This window comes from Crassostrea angulata, chromosome 2 (assembly GCF_025612915.1).
Source record: "Crassostrea angulata isolate pt1a10 chromosome 2, ASM2561291v2, whole genome shotgun sequence".
Classification (NCBI taxonomy): domain Eukaryota; kingdom Metazoa; phylum Mollusca; class Bivalvia; order Ostreida; family Ostreidae; genus Magallana; species Magallana angulata.
Window position 1 is genome coordinate 63,567,643 of NC_069112.1, and position 27,330 is coordinate 63,594,972.

A 27,330-nucleotide genomic window follows, 5' to 3' on the forward strand; every position below is an offset into this window, starting at 1 on the left:
AAGAAACATTGAACCGAATTTCTAATTGTGGAATCAATGATGCAGATGACTTGGAGTTGGAATTGCAACGGAACTACCAAGGTTATAATAAGACTTGTTTAGATATTTTTGATTTTCTGAAAAGAGAGAGAACAACAGAAAGCATGAAAGAGTGGAGAATCTTTGAACAGTTGTGTGCAAACTGTGAGAAGATTTTCAAGGCTGCAATGACGCAGATAAAAATCATCAAAAATGTGGACGCAAAGTCAGTCGCCTCGTCATCTTCAAGGAAACTAAGAGCCACTATAAAATTGGAGGAAGTTCAAGCCAAGTTGAAATTAGCAGAGGAAGAGGCATCAATTCAGAAGAAGAAAGCAGAAATACAACACAAAAAGGAAGAGGAGCAACTTAACGCTGAGCTATCGGTTCTTAAACTGAAGAAAGAGGCAGTAGAAATGGAGGCGGAAGTTAAAGCTGCTTCTATCTATGATGAAGATGATCGTCCTCCCTCTTTAGCTATTCCTGTGGACCAAACTCGTACTGAGCGATATATCACTGAACATTTTTCCCATCAATCGGAGAATGTTATTCAGCCGAGGACTGTGAATCCAGTACGCATCCAGCACAATTCTGAAGATAGGACCGACCAATATATCGCTGAACATTTTTCCCGTCAACCAGAGAATGTTATTCAGCCGAGGACTATGAACCCGGTACCCATCCAGAACAATTCTGTATATAGAACAGTGCCTGTTGTTCACGAACATTCAGTCATTCCCAATCATGACAACAAAGTTACGTCAGAGTTGACTTCCTTCCTTCTAAAGAAAGACCTACTAATGACAAGACTTTCAACATTTGATGAAAAGCCAGAGAATTACTCTGCGTGGAAGACTAATTTCAGGAGCATCATGTTTGAGCTACATGTGAGCCCTTCTAAAGAAATGGATCTACTTATTCGCTGGCTGGGACCAGATTCAGCTAGACACGCTAAGACTATCAGATCATCACTAGGTTCTGATCCATCACAGGGAGTTAAGAGGATATGGGAACGTATGGACGAGCGGTTCGGTGCCCCGGAAATGGTGGAGGCATCCATCAAGCACAAACTTAATTCATTTCCAAGACTTGGGAACAAGGAGAATAAAAAGTGATATGAGTTAGTGGATATTATGATAGAGTTTGAATCATTAATGGAAAATCCGCATTACTCCACATTACTATCATATTTCAACTCTTCCTCGGGAGTTTCTCCCATCATCCACAAGCTTCCTTTTAATCTACAGGAGAAATGGACGACGAGAGCGGCAAATTACAAAAGGAAACACAACGTATCCTATCCACCCTTCTCCTTGGCATTGGATTTTGTACGTGAGTTGAGCAGAATTCGCAATGACCCCGCATTTTTTCACATAGAGACTCAAACAACTACAGGTAAACCATCTACCACATCACGCATGACTACAGACCAAAGGTCAGTGATTGTCCGGAAGACAGATGTCCATACTAACACTTCAGGACCTCCAGACAAAGTGTGCCCGATACATTTATCAGATCATTCTTTAAACCACTGCAGGGAATTCTCAAGATGGGATATGAAAAAGCGCAAGGACTTGTTAAAGAAGAAGGGCATCTGTTTTAAGTGCTGTGCATCAAATAACCATCTGATGAAAAACTGCAAACACCCCATACAGTGCGAGAAATGTGACAGTGAACTACACCCAACAGCACTGCACGTTACGGAGTCCAATACTAGAAGAAAAACCTTCAACAGTTCAGAAACGGCAAACAATTATGGCGGGGAGGGAACAGAGGTATCCTCTAAATGTACTACACTCTGCGGCTTTGTTAATGGTGGACGCTTCTGTGCTAAGATCGTTCTAGCGAAGGTATTCCCACTGATTGTCCGCAAGATGCTCTGACTGTGTATGTGTTGCTTGACGACCAGAGCAATCACACCCTAGCGCGCTCTGAACTTTTGAACCAACTTGGGGTCACATCTGACCCTATCCCTTATAGACTTAAATCCTGTGCTGGAGTGACTGAGGCATCTGGGAGAAGAGCAGTTGGATTCTGTATTCAGTCTATTGACGGACTTGCTTATCACAAGCTGCCGCCCATTATAGAGTGTAATGACATTCCAGATAATGTGATGGAAATTCCTACCCCAGAGGTTGCCCGTGCTCATCCTCACTTACGACACATCGCCAATGAACTCCCCCCACTCCGCAAAGATGTCAGCATACAGCTCTTGATTGGTAGGGACTTGGTGGACGTACATCAGGTGCAAGGTCAAGTGACAGGACCCTCAGCATCTCCCTTCGCACAAAAACTGAGCCTTGGATGGGTGATAATTGGTGATGTTTGTTTGAATGGTCGTCACAAGCCGAGCGATCTCAGTGTTCTAAAGACTAACATTCAGCATGATGGTAGAGGGACAATATTTACTCCATGCCAAAACAGTCTTCATGTTAAGGTTCAAGGCCCTCTAAACAACGGATCTTCTCAGACCCTAGATTTTAAGGGGGATAGTGTGTTTTACACAGATAGACATGACAACAAGATTGGAAATTCAGTAGAGGATCGAGAGTTTCTATCAATGATGGATCAAACGTTTCATATGGACTCCAGGGGAAATTGGACGTCTCCCCTCCCCTTTAAGAACACGCGTCCAACCTTGACGAACAACAGGGCTCAAGTTTTCAGACGGGCCATCAACCTAGACAACAGTTTGAAGAGAAATCCTGAAAAACTAAAGCAGATGTGTGAATTCATGGAAAACATATTCAACACAGGAGCAGCTGAGAGGGCACCAGAGATACCAAATGGACACGAGTGCTGGTACATCCCAATATTTGCTGTGACACACCCAAAGAAACCAGGCAAGGTTCGTGCTGTGTTTGATTCCTCGATAGTACATCAGGGATGTTCCCTTAACGATGCTCTTTTGTCTGGACCCAACTTAACCAATAACTTGCTCGGAATCTTGTTGCGATTTCGCAAGGATTCATGTGCCATAGCTGGTGACATCCAGCAGATGTTTTACCGTTTCTTTGTGAATGAGAGGGACAGACACTACTTACGATTTTACTGGTACGAAGACAATGATCCACATCGTAAGATGATCGAGTATCGTATGACTGTCCACGTTTTTGGGAACAGACCTTCCCCTGCCGTGGCGACATACGGGCTGAGGCGTGCAGTACAAGATGCGGATACTGAGGTCGTTAGCTTTGTAAACCAGGACTTTTATGTTGATGATGCATTGACGTCTAGACCAACTCCTGTTGAAGTAATTGACCTGATGAGGCGAACTCAGAAGGCATTAGACAAAGAAGGTAAAATACGACTGCACAAGATCGTATCAAATGTACAAGAGGTATTGGATGCGTTCCCTCCAGATGACCTAGGAAAGGACATAAAGGATTTCTCAATTGGTGACGATGACAATTTGGTTCAGCACAGCCTAGGATTGGCCTGGAATTTGAGTTCTGACTGTTTCATCTTCCAGAAGCCAGATGCTGATGTCCCCTTTACTCGACGAGGAATCCTCTCCAAGGTCAATCGTATCTTTGACCCCATAGGCTTCCTGTCTCCACTGACAATCCGTGGAAAGATGATTCTACGATCCTTTACCTGAAGAGCACAGAGATAGATGGGAGAGTTGGAGCATGTCCCTAGACCAGCTGAGCACTCTACGGATTCCCCGTATGTTTGTTCCAAGTTCGCTAAGCTTAGCCACAGACCCACAAGTGCTGATATTCTCTGATGCATCCGAAACAGCGATTGCCGCCGCAGCTTACCTGAAGGTAAATTATTACATAGGATTCATAATGGGAAAGTCAAAGCTCGCTCCTTCAGCAGGACACAGGAACTTTGTGGAGCCGTATTGGCAACAGAGATTGGAGAGTTCGTCTTAGATCATCTTTCTATCCCAACGTCCTCTATTAGGTATTTCACAGACAGCAAGGTCGTATTGGGGTACATTAGAAATAGAACAAGACGTTTTTACAATTATGTACGCAATAGGATAGTACGTATTCATGCGGTGTCAACCCCTAGCCAGTGGAATTATGTACCTACTCACCTGAATCCAGCTGATGCAGCAACTAGGGGATCAGTTTCTGATATGAGAAATATGTTGGACACCTGGCTCACTGGACCAGAGCAGTTTTGTTCAAAAGACTTAACAGAGATTGGACCAGAAGTTGACTATCCACTTGTCAGTCCTGACGAAGACAAGGATATTCGACCAGAAGTGAGTGCATTTAAAGCAGAGCTATCAGAAAATCTGACTCCAATGGAGGATCGTTTCGCAAAATTCTCTACATGGGACAGTCTTTTGTCTGCACTGTCTACCCTTCGCCATGTGTCTGCCTCCTACAGAGGTTCAAATGACTGTACAGGCTGGCACTTGTGCCTATGGTATTGAGTCCAAACATTTTACTGACCCAGAAGCAGGGAGAGATTGGAACAATCTCGGACCATTTGAGCATCAAAGATATGTACTCTGCAAGTTGGAAACATGTCCAGGTGTTATCTGATATGTTTTGGAAAAAGTGGCGTGCCACCTATTTGGAGAGTTTACAGAGGAGACGTAAATGGTGTTCTAGCAAACAGAATCTGAAGACCGGAGACATTGTTTTGTTGCGCGAGAAAGATGTTCATAGGAATATGTGGCCATTGGGGATAGTCGAGCGCCCAATTGAGAGCAACGACAGATTGTTCCGAAAGGCTGTCATTCGTGTCGTCAAGGATGGAAAAGTGACGACCTACACCAGACCTATTGCGGAGATGGTACTTCTTCTGGAATAGTGATTACATGTACATGTATTTACATTGTGTATTACAGTTTCATTTTAGTGATATATTTGTGTTAGTTGAATATCAGTTATTTGTTATATCAATATGATATAAGACGGGGAGTGTAGTGTTACTTATTCCGGAAATATTATATCTGCGCTGTTTGTATTTTGTATTTTATGTTTGACCCACATGTTCCGGATAAGTTGTACAGTGTACATGGAACGGGTAGCCAAGCAGGGCTGCATTTATTTTCACATACTCATTTGTTTGACAAGCATTGGAGCACAATGGAGTGAGTAGAATTTGTAATATGTCTAATTTCCATGAATGCATATAGATGTTTTCTGATTTGCAAGGCGATATTTTTATGCAGGTTTTGACTTTGTTTATCTGCCACCAGTGTGCTATTTTTAGAATCTCTCTATAGCAATGTTTAGTGTATTCAAGCTTAATCAGGTTCATCATTAGACTTAACATTTTGTAACTTTTTATAGTATTTAGATTTAACACATTGACAGAAAACTGTAGGAAGAATTAAGTGCATTATGACAAGTATACATGTGTATTAGGCTGTTTTATTTACATTCAGAAACCGCGCGAAAATGTAGTGCAAATGGCATGTTGTAAAATGTGGAGTTTCCTTATCAAATAGATCAGGTTTATTTGTTTCACACCAAAATAGTCAAATATCTAGTCATGCAATCTTTCTTGTATTGCACAGTACATCTGTACTTTTTTAGTTGTATTTTTGTATGTTAATGAACGTTTTGTTATGTGTTCAGATTTAACCACTCGTACACACATCAATAAAGGTTAAACTACTGCAATTGATCTTGCTTAGTTGTTGTGAAGGTCATAGGCAGCATAATATATTCGATATTAAATTGTATTGGATATTAACTGATAACACGGCGAGAAATGGGTACGAAATGACCTAGTTTTATTTATTGAAGAATGTGGTGAATTATTGCAGATTTCATATCAATTATTTATACATAATCGCACAGAATTTTAAATGTCAGGAGGTTGGATCTTTTCCATCCTAAAATTCTTACTGATGTGTCCTCACGCTGTGTGGTCGCGGGGTGTAACATTTTTCAAACCCGTCCATCAATTTCTCAAGAGTCAGGGCCGAGTGCCTCATAAGCAAGTGACTGAATCTGCATAATGTTTTAAATTAGACATTGAGAGAGAGAGAGGGAGTTTTAAAAAAATGAAGAATAATATAGTTACTTCGAAAAAACTTGGTCCATGTCTTCATGAGTATGTCAAACCATAAGGTAGGAAATTTTTTATCTTCGTAAAAAGACCCATCTCAACTAAATCACACGAAAAAGGCAAGTAGGTATCTACGAATACAAAAGAAACAGGCACACGTGATAAAACATAATCTTCACATTATAATTTTGGATTTCTATAATTCAAAAAATTTTTTAGATTTACCTATTTTTGTTTTCCCTGGCACAGTTGTCCATCTGCAGGTATAGCATGTCGGGCAGGGAATCCTTAATACCATAAAAACACTCAGAAGGATGGATAACGTCAAGTTCGTGGAATGGCTGCAATGAGAAAATTAATCTTAAAATTCCACTAAATTTAATACATAAGTATCACTGGATCAGATGCTCCAAACTTTGTAAACAAGAGGCCAATTGGCCTTAACGGTCACCTGAGTAGCATATATCCAATACACAAACTTGTCATGGAGTCTCATATATGCATCTAATTAATTAGGTTTCATACTGGAGTAGAAAAATTATAAATTTGTAATGACAACCACATTTAATTCAAAAAGAACTGTGAAACCTATAATTTTGGTGAAAAACTAAAAGATCTGGTCTACAAAATAATGAATTTAGTTTTCCTTTTAGGTGTGTGGGAGTAAAGAAGAAATTTTTTTAACGTTATATGCATTAACATCTATACATCCATTTTGGCCCTGCCCTAGAGTCAAAACCCATACCCCAGGGGACATGAAAATTAAAATTTCAGTAGAGGACTTCCTGGTAAACATAATTATTAATCGGTTTTTTTTATACAGATGTGTGAGAATAGAGAAGAAGATTTTTAAACATTATATGCATTAACACTTTATTGTCATATTGCCCCCCCCCCCCCCCTCATGTCCTGAACCCCTGACCCAGGGGCCATGAATTTCACAATTTAGGTAAAGGAGATTGTGGATATCATAACCATGTATTCAGTTTTTTGCCCACATGTGTGGGAGTAGAGAAGAAGATTTTTTAAGATTTAAATCATTTTAACTATTTGGCCATATCGGCCCCACCCTAGAGCCTGAACCCCTGACCGAGGGGTCATGAATTTCACAATTAAGGTAGAGGGCTTCATGGACATCATAACCATGCATTTAGTTTATAACAAATATATATGGGAGTAGAGAAGAAGATTTTCTAAGATTTAATACATTGTTACTATTTGGCCATATTGGCCCCACCCTAGAGCCAGAACCCCTGACCCAGGGGCAATAAATTTCACAATTTTTGTAGAGGGCCTCATGGACATCATAACCATGCATTTAGTATTTAACAAATATATATGAGAGTAGAGAAGAAGATTTTCTAAGATTTAATACATTTTTACTATATGGCCATATTGGCCCCACCCTAGAGCCTGAACCCCTGACCCAGGGGTCATGAATTTCACAATTTAGGTTGCAGGCTTCATGGACATCATAACCATGCATTTAGTTTTTAACAAATATATATGATAGTAGATTAGAAGATTTTCTAAGATTTAATACATTTTTACTATTTGGCCATATTGGCCCCACCCTAGAGCCTGAACCCCTGACCCAGGGGTCATGAATTTCACAATTTAGGAAGAGGGCTTCATGGACATCATAATCATGCATTTAGTTTTTAACAAATATATATGGTAGTAGAGAAGAAGATTTTCTAAGATTTAATACATTTTTACTATATGGCCATATTGGCCACACCCTAGAGCCAGAACCCCTGACCCAGGGGCCATAAATTTCACAATTTTTGTAGAGGGCCTCATGGACATCATAATCATGCATTCAGTTTTTTCCTCACATGTGTGGAAGTAGAGAAGAAGATTTTTGAAAATTTGGCTTTTTTTGCATATTTGGCCCCGCCCGTGGCACCCCAGGGGTGGTAGAGCCATAAATTTCACAATTTAGATTCTTCTTACCATAGAGATGCTTCACACCAAAAATGGTAACGATTGGCCTGGTAGTTTTCAAGAAGAAGTTAAAAATGTAAAATTGTTAACGCACGACGCACGACGCACAACGCACGACGACGGACGAAGACCAATTGCAATAGGTCACCTGAGTGACTCAGGTGACCTAAAAATGAAACCCCAACTAAGTGCGTCCGTATCCTCCACATCGTGGAGGTGAATTTCGAGGCATGGACGAAGTTTGGGATGGCGGTCTTACTCTGGTCCATGTCGTCGATGATTATAGATAAGTACTTGGAAGGAAACGCCTTTGCCTTTTCTTGGTGTTTATAATAATTTCTCCTCACCTGGCTAAATAGATGGATTTAATTTTAACATATGAAAAAAGATGTTTTGTGAGACCCAATTTTTAAGGAGAAATAATGCATTTAAAATTGAACGTTTTCGCTATTCTCTGGGTTCATATAAGGAAGCATATTTTCAAATGTATATTTTAAAAACAAAACACATTGAGAGTGTTAAATTGTATTTAATCTTGATTTAAAGCACGTATTTAAGTAAACTTACTTCTGTTTCTTTAGATGTCTATCTCTTTTTATTTTCAGTGCCTCGCGTTCCCTGTGATCTCTTGTCTCCCCCGAGGGCAAATATTACATTTGGAAAATATTTTGTTTTTTTGATTGTGAATAAAATAAATGACTAGGACAATTACAAAAAGACAAACGTGAATCTTAAGGGGACGGGAGGGGTCCAGATCACCTGAAAAAGTTGAGTTTTCTTAAATTTACATTGTAAAATTACCGAAAACATGTCTGAGACCCCCCCCCCCCCTTTCCTATAAAATTGGTCTTGATCTCCGCATGAAAGAGAAATCCATTACAGTAATCATTAATTAGTGATTCCATTCAAACAATTAGTGTACATGTCAATATCTTGTTATACCTTGGGTATAGCAATATGTGAGGCTTCTTTTCTCCACAGGCGCAAAAAGTAACTACGAGAGATAGTTAAAGGATTTTGCGTTTCCTCCAGCATGGTTTCAAAAACGTGTTGCTTTGTTGAACATGGAGGGAGATGAATTTGTGCTGTGTTAGGGAGTTTCTCGCCATTACTTTCTGCGTAGGTACTGAGCCAGGCCAAGGTATCTTTGTCCTTTGTTTGGACATTACCTTCTGCTTGTCTATAAAGTATAATTTAACAAAAACATGTCTTTGATAGATAGATTGATAGATCCATCCATCCATCGAACCAAGCATTCAACTAAAACACTAAATATTGTAATACTAAGGAATAGTTTCCTAACTTCACCTGAGTGACAAAGGCCACAATATATATGTATTCATATACCCCAAAGATCATGAGTCTACACTACCTAAACATGCCTCCATAAAAATTTAAACCTTTCTAGCCAAATGGTTGTTGAGAAACCATGGTAACTGACTAAAAATATGCAGATCTATAGGTCAAAAAAAAAATTTTGTATACATACAATTATTGGGCACAGATTAACCTGTATGTGGTTATTTCATTGACTGAACAGAAGTATTCTTCCTACAATAATTATCAATTGTTGGGATGCCATTCTTCTCTACGTTGATTGGCTAGAACGAGGTCAACAAACTAACAATCAAATTAGTGGAATTTTATTGATATGCCTTTGTTTGTTACATTATTATATATCTGGTCTCTACGCGGGTAGGTTAAGGCAACTCATAGTTTAATGACCGTCAAAATTATGATCAATTTAAATAATGTTTATTTTTATGAAAACAGCGCTGGATATTAATACCAAGTGAAAGAGTTCACCAAGGTATTATTTTTCTACTTCGGAATCGACTCTATCTTTGAAGCTGCCGTGCCATGGTATCACGTGACAGTTAAAAATAGATCACTTTTTTACCTTAACAAAAAATCAAAAAGTGTAACACTACCCCGAAGTTCATTTGTATGTTTTCTACAATAATTCGATTGGAAATTAGTTCATGTTTATTAGTATTACTGCTAGAATCCTATTGTACATCGCATAAAAAAAATATTGTAAATATTTATCGGAAACCCTCTCAACTTCTAAAATTTCATTGAAAATACTACGTATTTTTCGTTTAAAACAACAAAGCACAGGATTCTAGCAGCACTTTTCATGTAGTTTAGGTCATATACCGTTGATATTTACCAAAGTCATCTTTCCTAATATCCAGGGTAGTGTTACACTTTTGCCATTTTTTGTACACACTGACAGAGGAAAGGCTGGTCAAGCCATATAAATGTCGATCCCCTTACCTTACAACACTCGCTGATTAAACAAAATATCCATGCCTGTATTATCCTGATTATATTCGAACTGACATTCATCTAAATCTTAGGTATCCGTATTAAATAAGTCTTATTTCGGCATTGTTTACAGTGCATTCCGATAATTTGTCTCCCGACATGATCTTCTCTTTTAAACATGCTTGTGACGTCATCAATGATAATTATACGTAATAGAGAGAAATCGAAGATATATTCAGTTAGAAGAGTTTCTAGTGATATTTTATGTCTGTAATTTTTATAATATAAACCAGAGATAAAGTTAAAATCGACATGTTTCTGAGTAAAATATGACATCATGCTGCTTATTGTGACGTCATATCGATTAGAGGAATTTGATCGCTGTGAGTTGCCTTATCATACCCGCGTAGCCATAGTTTGATGTGAACCCTTGAAATTTACTAGTTTGACTGAAACCTTTTACATGTAAATTGTTATGTTCACAATTTGACATCATTTGCTTATGAATTTAATTTCAAAATATTAATAAAACACAAGGAGACATAAAATTTATTTAAAAAAAAACAATTTTATTATGAGACAATTACTAATAATAAATAATATCTAAAATGAACCTTAAGTAATTAATCATTTTTTATGTGGACATACATTTAAAAAGTTGCAAGAAATATACATTACGAGGGTTGTCCCAAAATAGCGTAGACAAGTGGCGTTATTCAGTTAATCGAAGACAAAGGAAGATGAATTTTGTGCCACAAAGGGTTTAAGAAATTAGCATTCAAATAATGTTTTAAAATCAAATATTGTTTGATCCTGAAATATACATCAAATCAGCACTCATACACTCCACCTGTATACAATGCTAGGAACCTTACTGCAGCTTTAGACCACAACTCAAACTGCGATAGAGATATTTCAAGAAAAAAGGATGGCTCTCAGAGGTAATCCGGTTTCCTTTGTTAAAATGTTTTAATTTCAAATTAATCCAAGAGCAAAAATTAAAATTAATCCAAAGAGCAAAAAACTACAAAACATTTTTTTTTTCAACTTGTTTAGACATCAACGATAATTTAGCAAAAAGAGTGGGCGGTGGTCAACCTATGGGGTTAAGGAAAAGAAGTATCCGTACTCCGAGAAGCTGATGAAGGCCTAGTATAATATTCAAACGCTACCACGAGACAGCGAAATCTTTCATCCGTGCTACTCCACAAAAGCCTTTTGGTAGATTTTTTGGCCTCGACGCCAATGCACTATACCTATACTGCATAGGAAAAGAGTTGCCCTTTGGTGCTTTTGTGCGCCGCCACCTAAATGATACTTATAAACCAAAGAAGCGAGATAAATACACTTTCGCATACGATTGACCCACTGTGGGAAATACGGCTAATAAGGAAGGCGTCGTTAGGAAAGTCTGCGTAGATTTGTACAAAAATCTTATTCCACCTGAGGCTATATTTCTTGGACTTAAACACAACTCAATATATGAATATTCACGACAAACCTCATTCGTCGAACTTGTGCAACTGTTGAGAAAACTAATACATGAGTGTAGAAAGAATGAAAAAGTACCTTAAAAATGTTAATCCATGTGGAGGGACAAAGTTGCCTCAAAAATGTGTGTAAATGTAGGTAAAGATACCGATTTTAAAAAATAGGGGCATAACTATTCAATGTTTTATCTGGTAATTCATTTACTTGACACATATTTTTTAAATGTAACAATTGTTTTTGCAGAAGCGAAAATTGAAAAATTCCTTTTAAGACACACCTCCACTGTGCGTCTCTAAGCTACTACTTATAGGCGGGAATAGACGAGTTTTTTTCCAGGCGTGGAAAAACAGGAACATTCTTAGACAACCGAAAGGAGATCTGAAACAAACACATCTCATCCCCTGGGCTAAAAGTAACGAGAATGTGAAGAATCAATTGTTACATGATGTTATCCGCGGTAATATTTCATTTATGGGGTTTAAAGATCGATATAATCATTTCATGCATATATTTTACAATTTTAAGCTATGCTATGGTATGCGATTTTAATGATATGCTATGAAATTTTTATGCCATGCAAGGAGATTTGTATGCTCTGGTATGTGAAATTGAAGTGAACCTCGTCAGTTTCTTTTTATCACTTTCCTCTCAATTGACGTACAACTCATCAACTAATATTCTCTTGTCTATTTGTTAACTCGTTCTTGTGATCACTGATACCCATAGACAAAATCTTATTGCTAGCGCTTTCGAGCGCTGCCAACTACGTTAGTCTTTTATTTTACTGGAATATACATGCTCGACTCCTAGTAGGGGGTTCTGGGAATACTGTAGAAAAACTGTACCATTTGAATTCCGTTTTCTCATCTTCACAGGAAATTTTGTGTTTTATTGAAAAAGTAGCTTAGGTCTTAAAATGCGAAGTTATTTTAAATATTATAAAAATTGCTAATCATTCAAGCTCGGAAAACAACCTCGGATATGTTTTCCGAGCTTGCCGGAAAGGCCCGAGAAGATACGATTGCTACACAACAGTACCAATGGTTCTTTAAAATATTCACATCGAAATTGCAACATAATGAATAAGGTACAGTTAATGAGCTATGCCATTGCCGATGTTAAGCCTACTCTAGATTCGAAATTGACACCCCACTTCAGCACAATTCCAGTACACCACTGTGCCTTCTTTTTGTTAATTAATCGGTTCAGGTATCCAAACCAATGTTTTATAAATCTGCTTCTGTGTTTAAGGATGGCGCCGGCGCTAGCTCACCAATCTTTTTAAAAGGTAAGCTTGTATAGTTCAAGGTCTGTATTCCTCAACAGTTGTTGTACTAAACTTCCCCCACAATCTTCCGGTCCTATTCCTGTAGCACTACCACTTGATCCCGTATACTACTGAGGTCCCCTCTAGCTTTTCCCCAGCAGTAGTGTCTGTCTGCAATCTTCTCTTCTTGGCTTCCTCTTTACGGTGGATGTCTCTGGCCTGTGTCATCGGAGCGAGGGGCATTAACCTGTCTCCTGGTGGTCTGTACTTGGTGTTAGCCACCAGAAGCCACCGGTAGAGGCTCCACCGTACCCCTGTGTCTGATGTTCCCATGACGGATAACCTGTCCTAGCACTGATATACGGGCACCCTTCAACAGGACATCTGTATACTGAGACACATTCTTGGTGGTACTCCTGCAGTCCTTATAACCCCTCACACCTTTCTACTTCGCATTACATTCCACCCTCCTTCCAGAGGGGACGTATATCCCGGTCTAGTTCCATCAATTCTCCCTCACTGACAAACAGGTGCAGTACAAATCCTTCCATTGATAATTCCCCGAAAAAAATTTCAACCAATATACTAAATACTTTTATTCAAAATCTGCATGTAGTTACAGTGTATAGAATAGAGCGCTCAACAGACCAACTGTCTATGAAATGTTTTAAAAATGGCCTTTAGTTTCCATTAATTCAGCATTTAATTTATAAAATGGCATTGAAACTGGTTTGCCTTCAAAAATTTCACGATTTTTCTTCCATTTTTATCGACTGAAATTCCTAATGTGTTGTAGTCTAATAGTAATAGTTTTTCAAGACTCAAGTCATCATGATAAAAATATCGTTATTAAGGTTCCTTAATGATACACGTTAAACGAGTTTTAGAAACATACAACAATAAAACAAATAATATATTCATAAATAATAAAATTTTACCATGTTTTATTGTCCTTGTATACATGTATTTTTTTTATATAATATAATAATCATTTTTTTGAAGCAATATATTTATTGCTGGACAAGAATGCATCATACATTTTGTCCATCTATCATATACAGTAATCTCCGACAGATATTGAAAAGTATATTTAGTTCTTTAAAAAATATACAAGTATAAAACATGTAAACAGGTAAACAGATGTTATGTTTTACAAAAAAATACAAGCATATACAAAAATGGAAATAAAAAAAAATCATCTTCACTCCCTTCATCATCATCATTGATGATCTCAATGTTAGCACCATTATATTAAAAAAAAGAAGAGAAGCACCATGAGTACATGAAAATCTGTAAGACAATAATAAAAATATGTAAACGAGCAAGATTAGTTTTTTAAATATTTTTGTATACATAGTTTTATGTATTACACATTATGACATTTATAGATAACAAAACTAAAAACAAAAGCTTCTTAAATAAACAGTTCTACAGATTCTTGTGGAAAAAAAATAAAAATACAACAAAAAATGTTACTGACCGAAATTTGTCTCAAAATAATCCTGGTTGGCACAATCACATAATTTTATTTAATGATAACTCCATATACTTGCATGTAAATATTACAATATCACAATGAATACACTACCAAAGAAACTAATATTTATTTTGCTAACAAGATAGTCAAAGGGAAGTAACTTCTAAATGCAAAACAGAAAACATGAAAATGTAGCAGCATAAAAAAAATTCTGAAAACAAAGACAGTTTACCATTAACGAAGAATGTTCAACAGAACAACTTGTAACTATTGACGAAAAATATTGTTTAAAATTTAGACCAAGAATATTGCTTTATATTGTATAGTTACTTTCCTTTGCATATCTAATTCATATAATCTAACAACACTTGATCAAAATTAAAACAAAACTACACTGGTTTTAGACCAGTTTAGTCTTCGGGCACAGGACAGTCTGGTTCTGTGCCCTACTGGCTCTTCCTCTTCCTCCTCCTCCCGGTTAATCTCTGGCGTAATGGCGACACTAGTACTAGACGGTGAACCACTGATGGTGGAAGATGGTGATGTGTGCATCACCATCAGTGGTATCACGCTCAGCTGTCCTGGGGAGAAGGCCGGGTTCAAAGTGGGCTGCTGTGTTGGCTGGTTATTTGTTGATCGCTCTTCCCCGCAGCATTTTTTGAGAAACCATTTCTTGAGTAATACCAAGAATGCGGCAACCGATGCCATAATCGCCCACATTAAAAATCCTACAATTTTTTTTAGAAAAAATTAGTCATTTGACAACTGAGAAAAACATAAATTTATAACGTACATTAAAAGATCATTTTTTTTAATTTAAACAGTTAATTGTACTGATAATTAGTTACTCTATGAAATTAAACTTCTGAAAAATGCATGATAGTTATACAACATGAAGTTCAAATGAATGTGAAGTAGTTACCTAAGGCCATGTCCGTAAGAGATTCAGTTTCCTCCGCTGAATTCATTGCCTTCAGAAACTTCTCTTTTAGATCCTTTATAGTCGTTCCTATATTAAATAATCCATAACCCTTTTTTAAAAAAGGTTCAATCAATTTTAAGATTATTTTCTTTGTGTCCACCCATTTTTACATTTAACTCTCATTTAAAAAACAAACACCATGATTTTTAGACAGGGTAGTCCTTGTAAGAGTGGTGGTCGTCTCTGTTTGTTTGGTTCTTACAGTTGTCTCTATAAAATAATTTATATTTTCTGTAAGAGTTGTAACTCTTTATCCTACTACCAATTCTTTAAAAACGGAAAGCTGATCGACTAGATCGCTTTATTTTACTACACATTCCATAGTAAATTTTATTGACTCAATAAACCAATCATTTTGACGTTATAAGTCACGTGACTTAATGGCCAATACAGTGAATGAAAGTTCACACATCCCATGCTAAATTCTATTGACTCGATTGGCCAATCATTTTAACGTTATAAGTCACGTGATTTAATCAAATGAAGAATTTCCCACAGTGATGTTCCAATAAATGATACATGTATACGTTCCCCATTTAATTCGGTATATAAAGTCATTATGGTAATTATTACTTTTTTTCTAGTAAACCTTTTTTTTTTTATAACACGATTGACCTTCTTTATTAAAATTTCTTACCGTGTTTTTCAGGCCGTGTGGTTACTGGAGTGGTGGTCGTCGTCTCTATTTGTTTAGTTCTTTCAGTTGTCTCTATAAAATAATTTATATTTTCGGTAAGAGTTGTAACTCTTTATCCTACTACCAATTCTTTAAAAACAGAAAGGTGATCGTCTATAGATCGCTTTATTTTTACTACACATTCCATAGTAAATTTCATTCACTCTATAAGCCAATCATTTTGACGTTAAAAGTCACGTGACTAGTGGGCATAACAGGGAATGAAAGTTTCATTGACTAGATCGCCCTACTTTACTACACATCCCATGGTAAATTTTATTGACCCGATTGGTCAATCCTTTTGACGTTATAGGTCACATGACTTAATCAAATGAAGAATTTCCCCACAGTGATGTTCCAATAAATGATACATGTATGCGTTCCCCATGAAATTCGGTATATAAAGTCAAAATGGTAATTATTACTTTTTTTCTAGTAAACCTTTTTTTTTTTTTGATAACACGGTTGACCTTCTTTATTAAAATTTCTTACCGTGTTTTTCAGGCCGTGTGGTTACTGGAGTGGTGGTCGTCGTCTCTATTTGTTTAGTTCTTTCAGTTGTCTCTATAAAATAATTTATATTTTCTGTAAGAGTTGTAACTCTTTATCCTACTACCAATTCTTTAAAAACGAAAAGATCGCTTTATTTTACTACACATTCCATAGTAAATTTTATTGACTCCCTAAGCCAATCATTTTGACGTTATAAGCCACGTGATTTAATCAAATGAAGAATTTCCCACAATGATGTTCCAGTAAATAATATATATATATGCGTTCCCCATTAAATCCGGTATATAATGTAATAATAACTTTTTTCCTAACGAAACTTTTTGATAACACGGTTGATTTTCTTTATTAAAGTTTCTAACATTTTATAGATATAATATTTTTTTATAAAATTACACAATGCATATACATAAATGCATATTTATAAAGTACACTTACCAGTACAAATCTGCTGAAACCTGTCATGTATGATCACTCCGTGATTGTTTTTCCATTCGATCTTTTTAATTGTTACTCTGCAATCAAACACCGTAATTTCCCGCAAGACGGGTTGTCCATGTAAGGTAACACATATTGCAAATTTAGGTTTGGTACATTTGTACACCCCATGTCGAAAAGGACAGGGGGGACAATTGGCACACTCGGTAATTGATACCAGAAAGATAATGACAAGCGATGCTGCTTTGACCATTTCCATTTTCAGACTGGGACGGATGGCGCGAATTCTACGCGGATATTTGATCATGTGATCTGCACGGACTTTTGATCGCGTCATCTCTTTTGGTTAGATCGGTAACCCATATTTGGGTACCGGATATTTAAAGACACATTATCATCAACCCAAGACTTAAATGCTAAGTTTATATACGACACATTTCCTTTTATTTTCAGTAATCAAATCTAACTCATTCTTTTTATTGTAATGTTCTCTTTTCTAGAAATATTGTTTAACTATTTTCACTTTAAAGTTTTAACGTAAAAACAATTAAAAATTAACTGCAATGATGTATTAGTACAAAGTGTTATCCTTTAAAATTTTTAAAAAAAGCTTGAATTTAGATTCATATATAGATTATTATTCTCATTATCATATCACAACGACATACAATTTTTTTTTTACATTCTTATTTGTGAAATGCGTAAAAACGATTTAAATATATCATATCATTTCCTCTTTTTTTAAATAACGCTTTAGTGCTCTTTCATTCTTTTTGAACTAATTGTTTTAACAAGTGCAATGCGACAACAATGTAGAAGAAGTACGGTATTACACTGCTCGGATAAGATAAACATATTTATAGCATCCTTTACTGATATACCATCGACTGATTTACTTTGTCAGAATTGTGGTGGGAGCGAAACAACAAATCAATTAAATCAAGATAAAAGAACCAGCTTAAAAAGTTAATTTCGGATGAGTCAGTTACCCATGTTTTACATTTTTTTTTTTAATTTCATACTGAATACATATCCTTGTCCACACTTATAAAAAGTTGACACATAAGTATACCAAGACTTCATTATGTCCTGTGTTAATATCTGTTTACAATCATAAAACCATTTGATGTGTTAAACTTTAATGTAGTACACCTCTCTAACGTTTTTCAAAAATTAATAATTCAACTATTAATAGTTATGTGTTTCATTTAAAACGTTTGAAGTTGGTATAAATAGTTTTGAACTCTTTATTATCTCTCTCGCTAGGGAAAAAGAGGGGAGGGATAACAAAGTAGACGACACGGCTCGGTTAATACAAACAAATTTATGGCGACCTTTATTGCTATACTGTAGACTGATTTATGCAGAAAAATCAAATTAATTTACAATAATCTTTATTTTTGTTTAACCTTTGTTCAATGTTTAAATGTAAATATGAAAAGTCACTAGTGTTTATATCAATGTCAGACTTGTGCTAGGAGCGCCCAAGAGAGAAGGGACATTCTAAAGCTGAAACAACAATTAAACCAACACAATAAGGTCAGCCCAAATCCTTCTTTAACATATACAGGGCAAATTGAGGTTAACGTATTCTCAGCATTACTTAAAAAAGAGGCTAGTATATTATATCAGAGGCTGTAATACAAAACGTTCAAGTTAGACACGTTGTATAATAAATGTGTCGTTTCACGGTAAATCGGTCTTTAAAACACCCTGTGATCAGGATAAAGACGTTATCAGAACCCGCATACACTAGGTCGAAATAATTGGCTCGAAAAACATTTTTGATGGTACAGAGTGTATATGGTTGATTCGTATAAATAACAATTTTTATCGAATTATGCATATATCATTGTACACTACAAGTGAGATCGAGAAATGCAATCATGAGAAATATTATAAGGCCATAGTAGGTATTGCAATATTATGTACACATTTTAAAATAAAAAAAAAACTTTTAATAATAAACACTATTTCATTTCTAAACCCCACCGAAAATGAGCATATGATGTGGCCTAACACAACATATTCTGTACTTGTATATACACGTTATGCATACCGGTTTAAAGTACTTGCCTTCATTTCTTTATCCTCATTCCCTTATTTAAATGAAAAAATAATTGTTAGGTCATTTTTACACGGTTAAAAAGAAGATTTAGATCAACCACAGTATCTTATCTCACCCCTTTAATTGATCGAACAACTAATTGCAATATTAGTAAAGGACGCATTGTCCGTTAATAAAAGTACTAATATTAGGTCATGTCGGGATACGTTACACAATCTGCACGCAGGTGTGAAAGAAACATTTTAGATAGATATAAAGATTGAATAAATCTACATCTACTCAGTATAACGAGGTCAGGTCGTGTAAATCTACTTTTGCGCATCTAACCACGCAGGTATGTCATGATATAGAGCGGTGTTTTTAAATTGGAATTTTGACACTGTTCAATCGGGAGCAAGGCCCTGAAGCTCTTACTCCCCAAATGTTTCTGATCATTGACGCGATAAACTTTTTTACCCTCAGTTCCGTGTCTCGGGCTTACAACCCTCCAATTTTTTCTGATCTATAACGCGATGAACTTTATCAAAAAAAGCAATTCTAAATATCCCACCCTCAGTACTCGACTCTTGGGATTTCACACCCTAATTGTTTCTGATTTAAAACGCGATTAATTATTTAATTCAAATTTTCTAAAATGCCTAATGTCACGTTCACAGTTTTGGTAGAGTATAAATAAGGGGTTGTTAAAAACTGAATTATCATCATTGACAAAGTATTGGACAATATGGCAGAAGCATTCCTTGAATTTCTGTAAGTAAAAATATACCTTTTTTTTAAATAATTCCTTTTTTTTTTTTCTAAACTTGTTTCATTTTTTACAAGTACATTAATTGTAAAGCTTAAGAGTTTAAGAATTAAAATTTCTTTTCACAATTTTAAAACTCCTAAATGGGTTGTGATTAGTGAACGAAACATAACAAAGTAAACGGTATTTCACAAGTTATAAACTGAGTAGGCATAGATTCGTTCATTTCATTATTAAAAATATAAAGGCTATTTTATGCATTATTATTTAAACGCCTAACATTTTGTACGAAAGTAATATAAAACATGGCAGGGTGTAATTCCTTTGTTTATTTTCTCTATTACTGTATTTTTTTTTACAGTGACGCCACAAACTCAGCAAACTCATTCAATGAGTTTGAAGAAATGTGGTTGAATATGGGGGAGGAGTTGGAAATGGAAGGCCTGCCAAAGGGGTGAGTTCAACAGCTTTTGTAAGAGTTATCTTTCTTCGGCCTGGTTTAATATGTCCTTTTCTTTTAGTCCTAATATAACGCCTACTTTGTTTCTCTTTACAGATTATATACATTATAAATATATGGTTTTAATTGAAATCAGAAAGTGCGTTATACATTTCTTTAAAGGCCTTCCACTCGTACCCCAAAAGTAAAAATAACTGCTTTTAGAACAAGTGAATGCAAACCGAAACAATTCAACTTAAAATTTATAAACATTTATTTTAGAATTGAAATGATTTTAGAACCATTATAAATTTTCCAATCAATTTTGTATCATTACACCTTTAAATGATAATAAAATAAAATTAAAAATATGAAAGAAAAAACCATAAGTGTGTATGTATCTTATTTTCACATTTGTTCTCACTCTTTTATTGAAGTTGTATTCCACCCCCTCCCTCTCCTGACTACCATTCGACATTGAGTACAATTGGCACGAAAAATGAGTCATTAAAAAGGTAAAAATTGGATTCTTGTGCAACGCGTAATGTACCAAAATGTGTTATATGTGTATTTAATAACTTTTTAAAGAAATCTTTAGTCATTACATTTTCATATTGTTTAATTTCTAAACTATTAGCTAATTGATTTTTATGAAATAAAATTTAAAAATTTGAACTTAAAAAAAGCATGTTTAAATAAGTTAGATAATTTAGTTTAACCATAATAAAAAGTTAGTGTCTTTCACGCTCTCTCTCGATCTCTTTAGACCTCTAAGTCCTACACCAGAGAGTCACGGTAACTGCGACACCTTTTCACCAGTTGCAAGCTACTCGCCGGCCCTGGATTCAAACTGTAGTGCCTTTGCGCCAGTGACATGTACCATTAGTCAGGCTGAAGACTCTATCCTGACTACTTTAAGGTGATGAATGTTTAAACACATTATTTACATAGCAATATTGAATTATCATCTTATTGATTGCCATCGATGTTAATTCATTTACAAAACGGTTCTGAAAAAATGTGATTGAATTACTTTTGCTAAATTCTATGTTATAAAAGGTGTGTGTTATTAAAACTCGCAAAAGAATTATCACCAAATGTGGGATATAAATAAATTTAATGTCGAATCTGACATTCTGTAACTAAAGTTGATTCTGTTTCATTAACAGGCGAACAAATCCGGACAAGATGCTCAAATTGGAAAAAAAGATGAAGGAATAAAGCAAGCAGGATGTCTTGCTAGAACAAGTCAACGTCTTAAAAACCCTCCTGGCCAGAGTGACAGTAGATTGCGAGCAAATGAAAAATATCATAAACTTTTTAGAAGACAAAGTAGATAACAGTACCTCGGCTAAAAGGGTCAAGTTTACAACGCTATAGTTGAAGCCCGCGTGTATCCGTGAATCCAACAATACCATCCTGAGCTCGCGATGATTGTGAAAAGATCAAAATAATAACTGACTTAGTAAAGTTTGTGTAACAACTTTTTTTTTCTTAATTTGTTGTAGATCATTTTTATGTTCAGTTTGATAAGTATTTTTGTCTGCTTAAAAATGTCTTAACTTTATCTATTTTTATGATGCTATATTCATGATGTGTAAATTGGAGAAAAGGATGAAGGAACAGAGCAAGCAGGATGTCTTGCTAGAACAAGTCGAAGTCTTAATAACCCTCCTGGCCAGAGTGACAGTAGATTGCGAGCAAATGAAAATTATCATTAACTTATGAAGATAAGTTGTCTAAAGTAGATAGCGGTACCTCGGCTAAAAGGGTCAAGTTTACAACGCTCTAGTTTTTATTTTTGATTTGTGGTACACTAACAATTTGTGAATGGATCCTAACAATATCGTCAAGACCATGCATTGCTGTGACTAACATTTATGTAACTATCTATTCTCTCATACGTGCTGGTTTTCATCTTTTTTATGAGTTCAAAAAACAGAATGTTTTATAGGTATTTTCATTCACATGTGTTCCTATTTCATAAGTTTTATATAATGCAGAATCTTATATTTTATTGTACAATGAGATTACTTTTAATGTCTTTAAAATATCCACAAATGTGTTAATAATTTCGTGGTAAAAGAAATAATAAAATATTACTTACTTAGTTGAATTGGATCTTTTGATTGCAAGTGATGTATGTGCATAGAATCTCAAAATTTGACCTTTTTTTAGCAGGCTAAAAAAAAGGATATTAATTTTTAGAACCCTCCCTTGACTGTTGCTCTGTGAACTAAGGTGACCCTGACAGTTGATATTTATGGTATCATCCTTCAACTGTTGCTCTGAGAACTAAGGTGACCCTGTCAGTAGATATTTATGGTATCATCGCTCAACTGTTGCTATGAGAACTAAGGTGACCCTGACAGTAGATATGTATGGTATCATCCTTCAACTGTTGCTATGTGAACTAATCCTTTGAGTGTTGCTATGCATATTGACTGTGAAATGCCCTCTTTATTTTTACTCTAGAGTCCTTAACTGTGAACTACCCCTGACTGTAGAGTCCCACCTTGACCTCGTATGACCTCTAGATTGACTGTGAACTACCCCCTGACTGTAGAGTCCCACCTTGACCTCGTATGACCTTATGGGGAAAACCCATGACGTCATCCTGACTGTAGACTGAGTCCCACCTTGACCTCGTATGACCTTATGGGGAAAATCCATGACGTCATCCTCCTGACTGTAGACTGACTGCTCTCTGTACCCCTTACTACTGCCTCCTTCTTTGAGGTGAAATATCTTTTGATGGCACCTGCAAAAAACATCAATCAATAAGAAATGTTCTCAATATAAAAAATCAAGTAGTTTTGAATCAATCTTGTTATCAGGCCAGAGTAAGCTGGTTCACCTTCTCAGTAGACTGAGAAATAAATCATATTAAATAACTGTATCACGAAATGCATATACATGCACAAAATCTCATTTATATTTACAGTTGTGGTTACACTACCAGCTTTGCAATTTGTCTATGGTTTTAATTGTTTATCAACTGCCTGTTAATATAACAGTTGTGTTTACAGATTATAGATATTTTACTAAAAAAATGTATACATGACATTTAAAATTTACTATGTATAACTTCCTCTGAGGTATCTGGGGCAATTCCTTGCACACTTTTTTTAATGTAATTGGTAAGTTCAAAGTTTTCTTCATCTGTATACCTGTGAACAAATGGCAAGAGTTAATCTAGAAATACCTCTTTTTCAAATTCCATGTCATGTCTCTCAAGGCCACTTGTGTAAAAATCTTAAACTGCAACCTGAAAGCATTCAGAATGCTTAAGAAACTTGGTCATGCTCTTCAGTGTACATGTACAGTTGAACTTCGATATCTCGAACACTGATATATGGAATACAATGAAATTATCGAATAGAGTTTTAAGTCCCAACGACTTAATTTTCAAAGTTTTTAAATGGTCACATCTAGTTCGAGATAACAAAGTTTGACTGTATATAACTTACCTCCTACAATATAAAGTGAAATCAATGGTTAATATTAGTTAATGAACACCGTGTATATTCCATACACAGTCAGTTCGAAATATGCAAAGACGTAAATCAGCGGTAAACAATGATCGTTAAAGCTCATGTTTAAAACATATTGAAGAAAGTTTTCAAGCAAACTTACTTTTCTTTATTCGAAACAGACGACTGAATTTACAAATCTCGGATATTTGCGTGCTATAAACCCGAACCCACAGTTTAGCCGATATCTGGTCTTAGCCAATAACTGGTACAATACCAGTACACAATGTTGAATTATTTTTTTAAACTTGCTGTTTTTAAATTTTAATACTAATGTAGGTTATTTAAATAAGTTTTTGTAATAAAGTATTATGATTTTTCAATTGACAGGAGTCTCTGCCAGTACCGCTCTACCCTCGGAGAGAGAGACCAGTCAGACTTCTGCCGCGGTTCTACCTACAAGGGGAAGGACTTCCTAATCCCAACAGAGCACTATTGCAGAGCCTTTGACAAAATCCGAGAAGGAATCCACAGAGGAGGAGGCACCAACTACTACAACTGGCACTGTACCAGTTATCGGTTATAATTGAACGTATTCTTTTCGTGTTTCCTTATTTCTTGATATATTGGAATAAAACTTTTAATAATTTAAATTGTGAGCTCCTTATTTATCTATCGGTTAGATTATATCATCATTTAGAACCCAAAACATTTTTTTGGATCAGTCTGTATTTGTGGGATTACGAACCCGATGATATTGCGAAGTAAATATTTTCCCACGAATAAATTATACACAGTCAATAGTTAAAATTTTCAAAATTGTACTGAAAAGTTGCTTACCAAAAAGTAGGTCCAGAGGTTTGCTTGGGTGAATTCGCACGGCGCTCGGATCGGCGATTATTGTCACTTTCTGGAGGTGACACGCAGTTACGTAAACGTCTCTCACCTCAGCTGAATGAACCTCAATTTCTCTACAAGGGAGAGTGCATCTTCTTATTGGGATGGAAAAAGTTAAACATACCGTGGAAAGGCAGATAAAACCTATGAACATAACTTTGGCAATGTTTGACTTCATCTCATTTGGGGTTCACAATCTCCAAATTAGTGTCGTGAGGGTTTCCCAATAAAAATCACGGTTTTATCACCCCTTTACCATAACTTTGACCCCTTTTTTACTTTATCTTATCTGGGGTTCACAATCTCCTTATTTGTGGCGTGAGGTTTGACCAATAAAAATCACGGTTTTATCATCGTGATGCTGAGGACTAAGTTTGGTAATAATAATACAGCGGTGGATCAAGGTTTTTTTGTAAATTGAGGGTCCGGGTTCCAGTATTATTATTTTTTGGTTTTCAAAGAGGGTGTGGAGGGCTTCACTCCCAAAATACTTTATTTTTACCATGTTTTGGTAAAATTTTCTGTATAAATGTAGACACTAAATCTGTGTTTAATTCATAGCTTTGGACATGTTAAGACAGTATTTATTAAAACAGTAGTTATAAAACAGTATTTATCTGGTCACATTGTACTTCTGCGCAGGTATGTCGTGACAGAGCGGTGTTTTTGAAGTCAGAATAAATTTACCGGGTTAAATTAAAATGAAAGTCATATGAACATGATTAATTAGATTAATTACATATGCATTGTACATGGTGTACCGTCACTTAATTAATGTCACCTCTTAAATTCTAAGGATATTTTATTTTTAACATATCAAATTTAAAGGTTACCAAAATGGAAAAACTCGTGCAAGTTGAGTATTACCACCTCCCGGAAAAACCTTTCCTCCAATCACCACCTAAAATTTCTTCTTTGGAGGGTAGAAAGATGTGAAGGACTGCGGTCAGTACACATCAATGACCGAGATTAAAATCAACATGGGTGACGAGTACCTTGCGTTTTCGTAAGTTTTCTTTACTTATGTATAACAATCGTTTTTCTGTTTTTAAAAGCAAAATTAGTTCAAAATCTGAATTCCTTCATTTTGTTTTGTTGTAAATGCATTGCATGTATACGCCGTACTAGTTTGATGCATAGCACATATCCGTAGCTTAAAGGGGCATGGTCACGATTTTGGTCAAATTTTATTTTCCTGTTTTTATTATTTACAATGCTTTTTGAATGCATTTCTAATGATCAAGTGAAATTTGGATGGCCGTCGATGAGTTTAAAGTAAGATACAGGGCTCACAATTCTTCGTCATGTAAACAAGGCTCGTGCCCTGTTTCTGTTTACATAGGTTCAATATACCAGTAAAAAATCTTTTTCAAGATGATTTGTCAAAATTCTTATTCATTTTAAACATAAATAAACAAATTTGGGTTGCCTATTAAAAATGCCTTACTGAAGCATTATAATCATTAAAATCGAAAAAATAATTTTTGACAAAAATCGTGACCATGTCCCTTTAAAATATGCACATAAATGCAAAAACCTGTCGTTCTTATAGCCCAAGCGTCCGTAGCTGTCTTTCCAATCAGATGTATTTAAAAACAGTTTGACTAGTTTTATTGGCTTCGCAGGGCAAAATATTTTATTTATATAAATTTTATTTAGCGGAAATTTTAACACGATCAAACGGACGTCAATTCAAAAAAAAAAAAAAAAATGAGCGCCCATGACGAAAATTCTGTACTTTTTGTTCATATTTTACTAGGTTAGGATATCTTTACCCTTTGTTCATATTTTACTTAAAGAGTATCAATGATAAAAATATTTATCATTTGAGTAAATATATCTTTGAATAAATATTTTTTTTTTTTTAAATACGCTACAAGTACCTTTAGTGGCTCGACATTGGGACCGGTGTATGATGAAAATTACCCCCTCCTCAACAAGAAGAAGACAGAGATTAATGTAGAGGACTCCATACTTACTACACTTCGGTAAATTATATATAAAAGGATATACTCATGCTTTCACTTTCGTATATTCCCGTTTTGGGAAAGATAGATGTAGCCAACGACAAATCGCTTGAGAGTACTGGAGAATGACTTACAATAAGTTTGCTGGTTTAATAATTCACTAAATTTCGAGAAGGGCTTTGTGGTATTTTGTTAGTTTTGTTTCTCTGTCTGGGAGAATTTTGAAAAACTGATATGGAACCTTGTTGGACAGCGGGTATTGTCCACATGTAGACAGGTTATAGGGCGTCCCACTTTATAAATCACTGATACTGGCTTGTTGACTCACAAAAAGGGCAAATACAAAAGCTGAAAAATGTGACTGCTTGGGGATTGTTGGTGTTTCTTTTCATTTATCGTCTTAATTGAATTTGTTTCATCTCCCATATCCCTGAATCCTACTAGTAAGAGATTGTCACGTGATCTCACAATGTCAATGCTTTGTTGAATTGACATTTCATCAAGAATTACGCCTTTTCAGCCCTCCTGTGGTATTTGTAGTGTGTCTGCCTCTACATACACCAGTTAAAAACTAAAATCCTGGGTTTTGGTCGATTAAACTCTTGAACAAAATAAGAAGCTGTTGAAAAGGTAGAATGACCATATCTGAATTTGCCTTGAGGTGTTCTTGTGTACAGGT

General features: G+C 35.6%; 2 protein-coding genes and 2 pseudogenes across 2 annotated transcripts; 2 read left to right on the forward strand and 2 right to left on the reverse strand.

Annotated features, from left to right (window-relative positions):
• The first annotated feature begins 1,436 nt into the window (after window positions 1-1,436).
• On the forward strand, window positions 1,437-3,619 carry LOC128174669 (uncharacterized). The gene is made up of 3 exons (XM_052840164.1): window positions 1,437-1,453; window positions 1,556-1,793; window positions 1,928-3,619. Exons 1-3 carry the CDS (start codon window positions 1,437-1,439, stop codon window positions 3,617-3,619), a joined length of 1,947 nt encoding a protein of 648 aa, XP_052696124.1.
• Window positions 3,620-5,836: 2,217 nt separating this feature from the next.
• On the reverse strand, window positions 5,837-8,288 carry LOC128174670 (uncharacterized; annotated as a pseudogene).
• A 6,546-nt stretch (window positions 8,289-14,834) lies between these two features.
• Window positions 14,835-16,502, reverse strand: LOC128174671 (uncharacterized). The gene is made up of 3 exons (XM_052840166.1): window positions 15,577-16,502; window positions 15,379-15,465; window positions 14,835-15,184 (listed from the first exon to the last, which is right to left on the reverse strand). The coding sequence occupies exons 2-3, from the start codon at window positions 15,422-15,424 to the stop codon at window positions 14,835-14,837; spliced, it is 396 nt and encodes a 131-aa protein (XP_052696126.1). The 5' UTR covers window positions 15,425-15,465; window positions 15,577-16,502.
• A 2,815-nt stretch (window positions 16,503-19,317) lies between these two features.
• On the forward strand, window positions 19,318-22,331 carry LOC128172816 (uncharacterized; annotated as a pseudogene).
• Window positions 22,332-27,330: the final 4,999 nt, after the last annotated feature.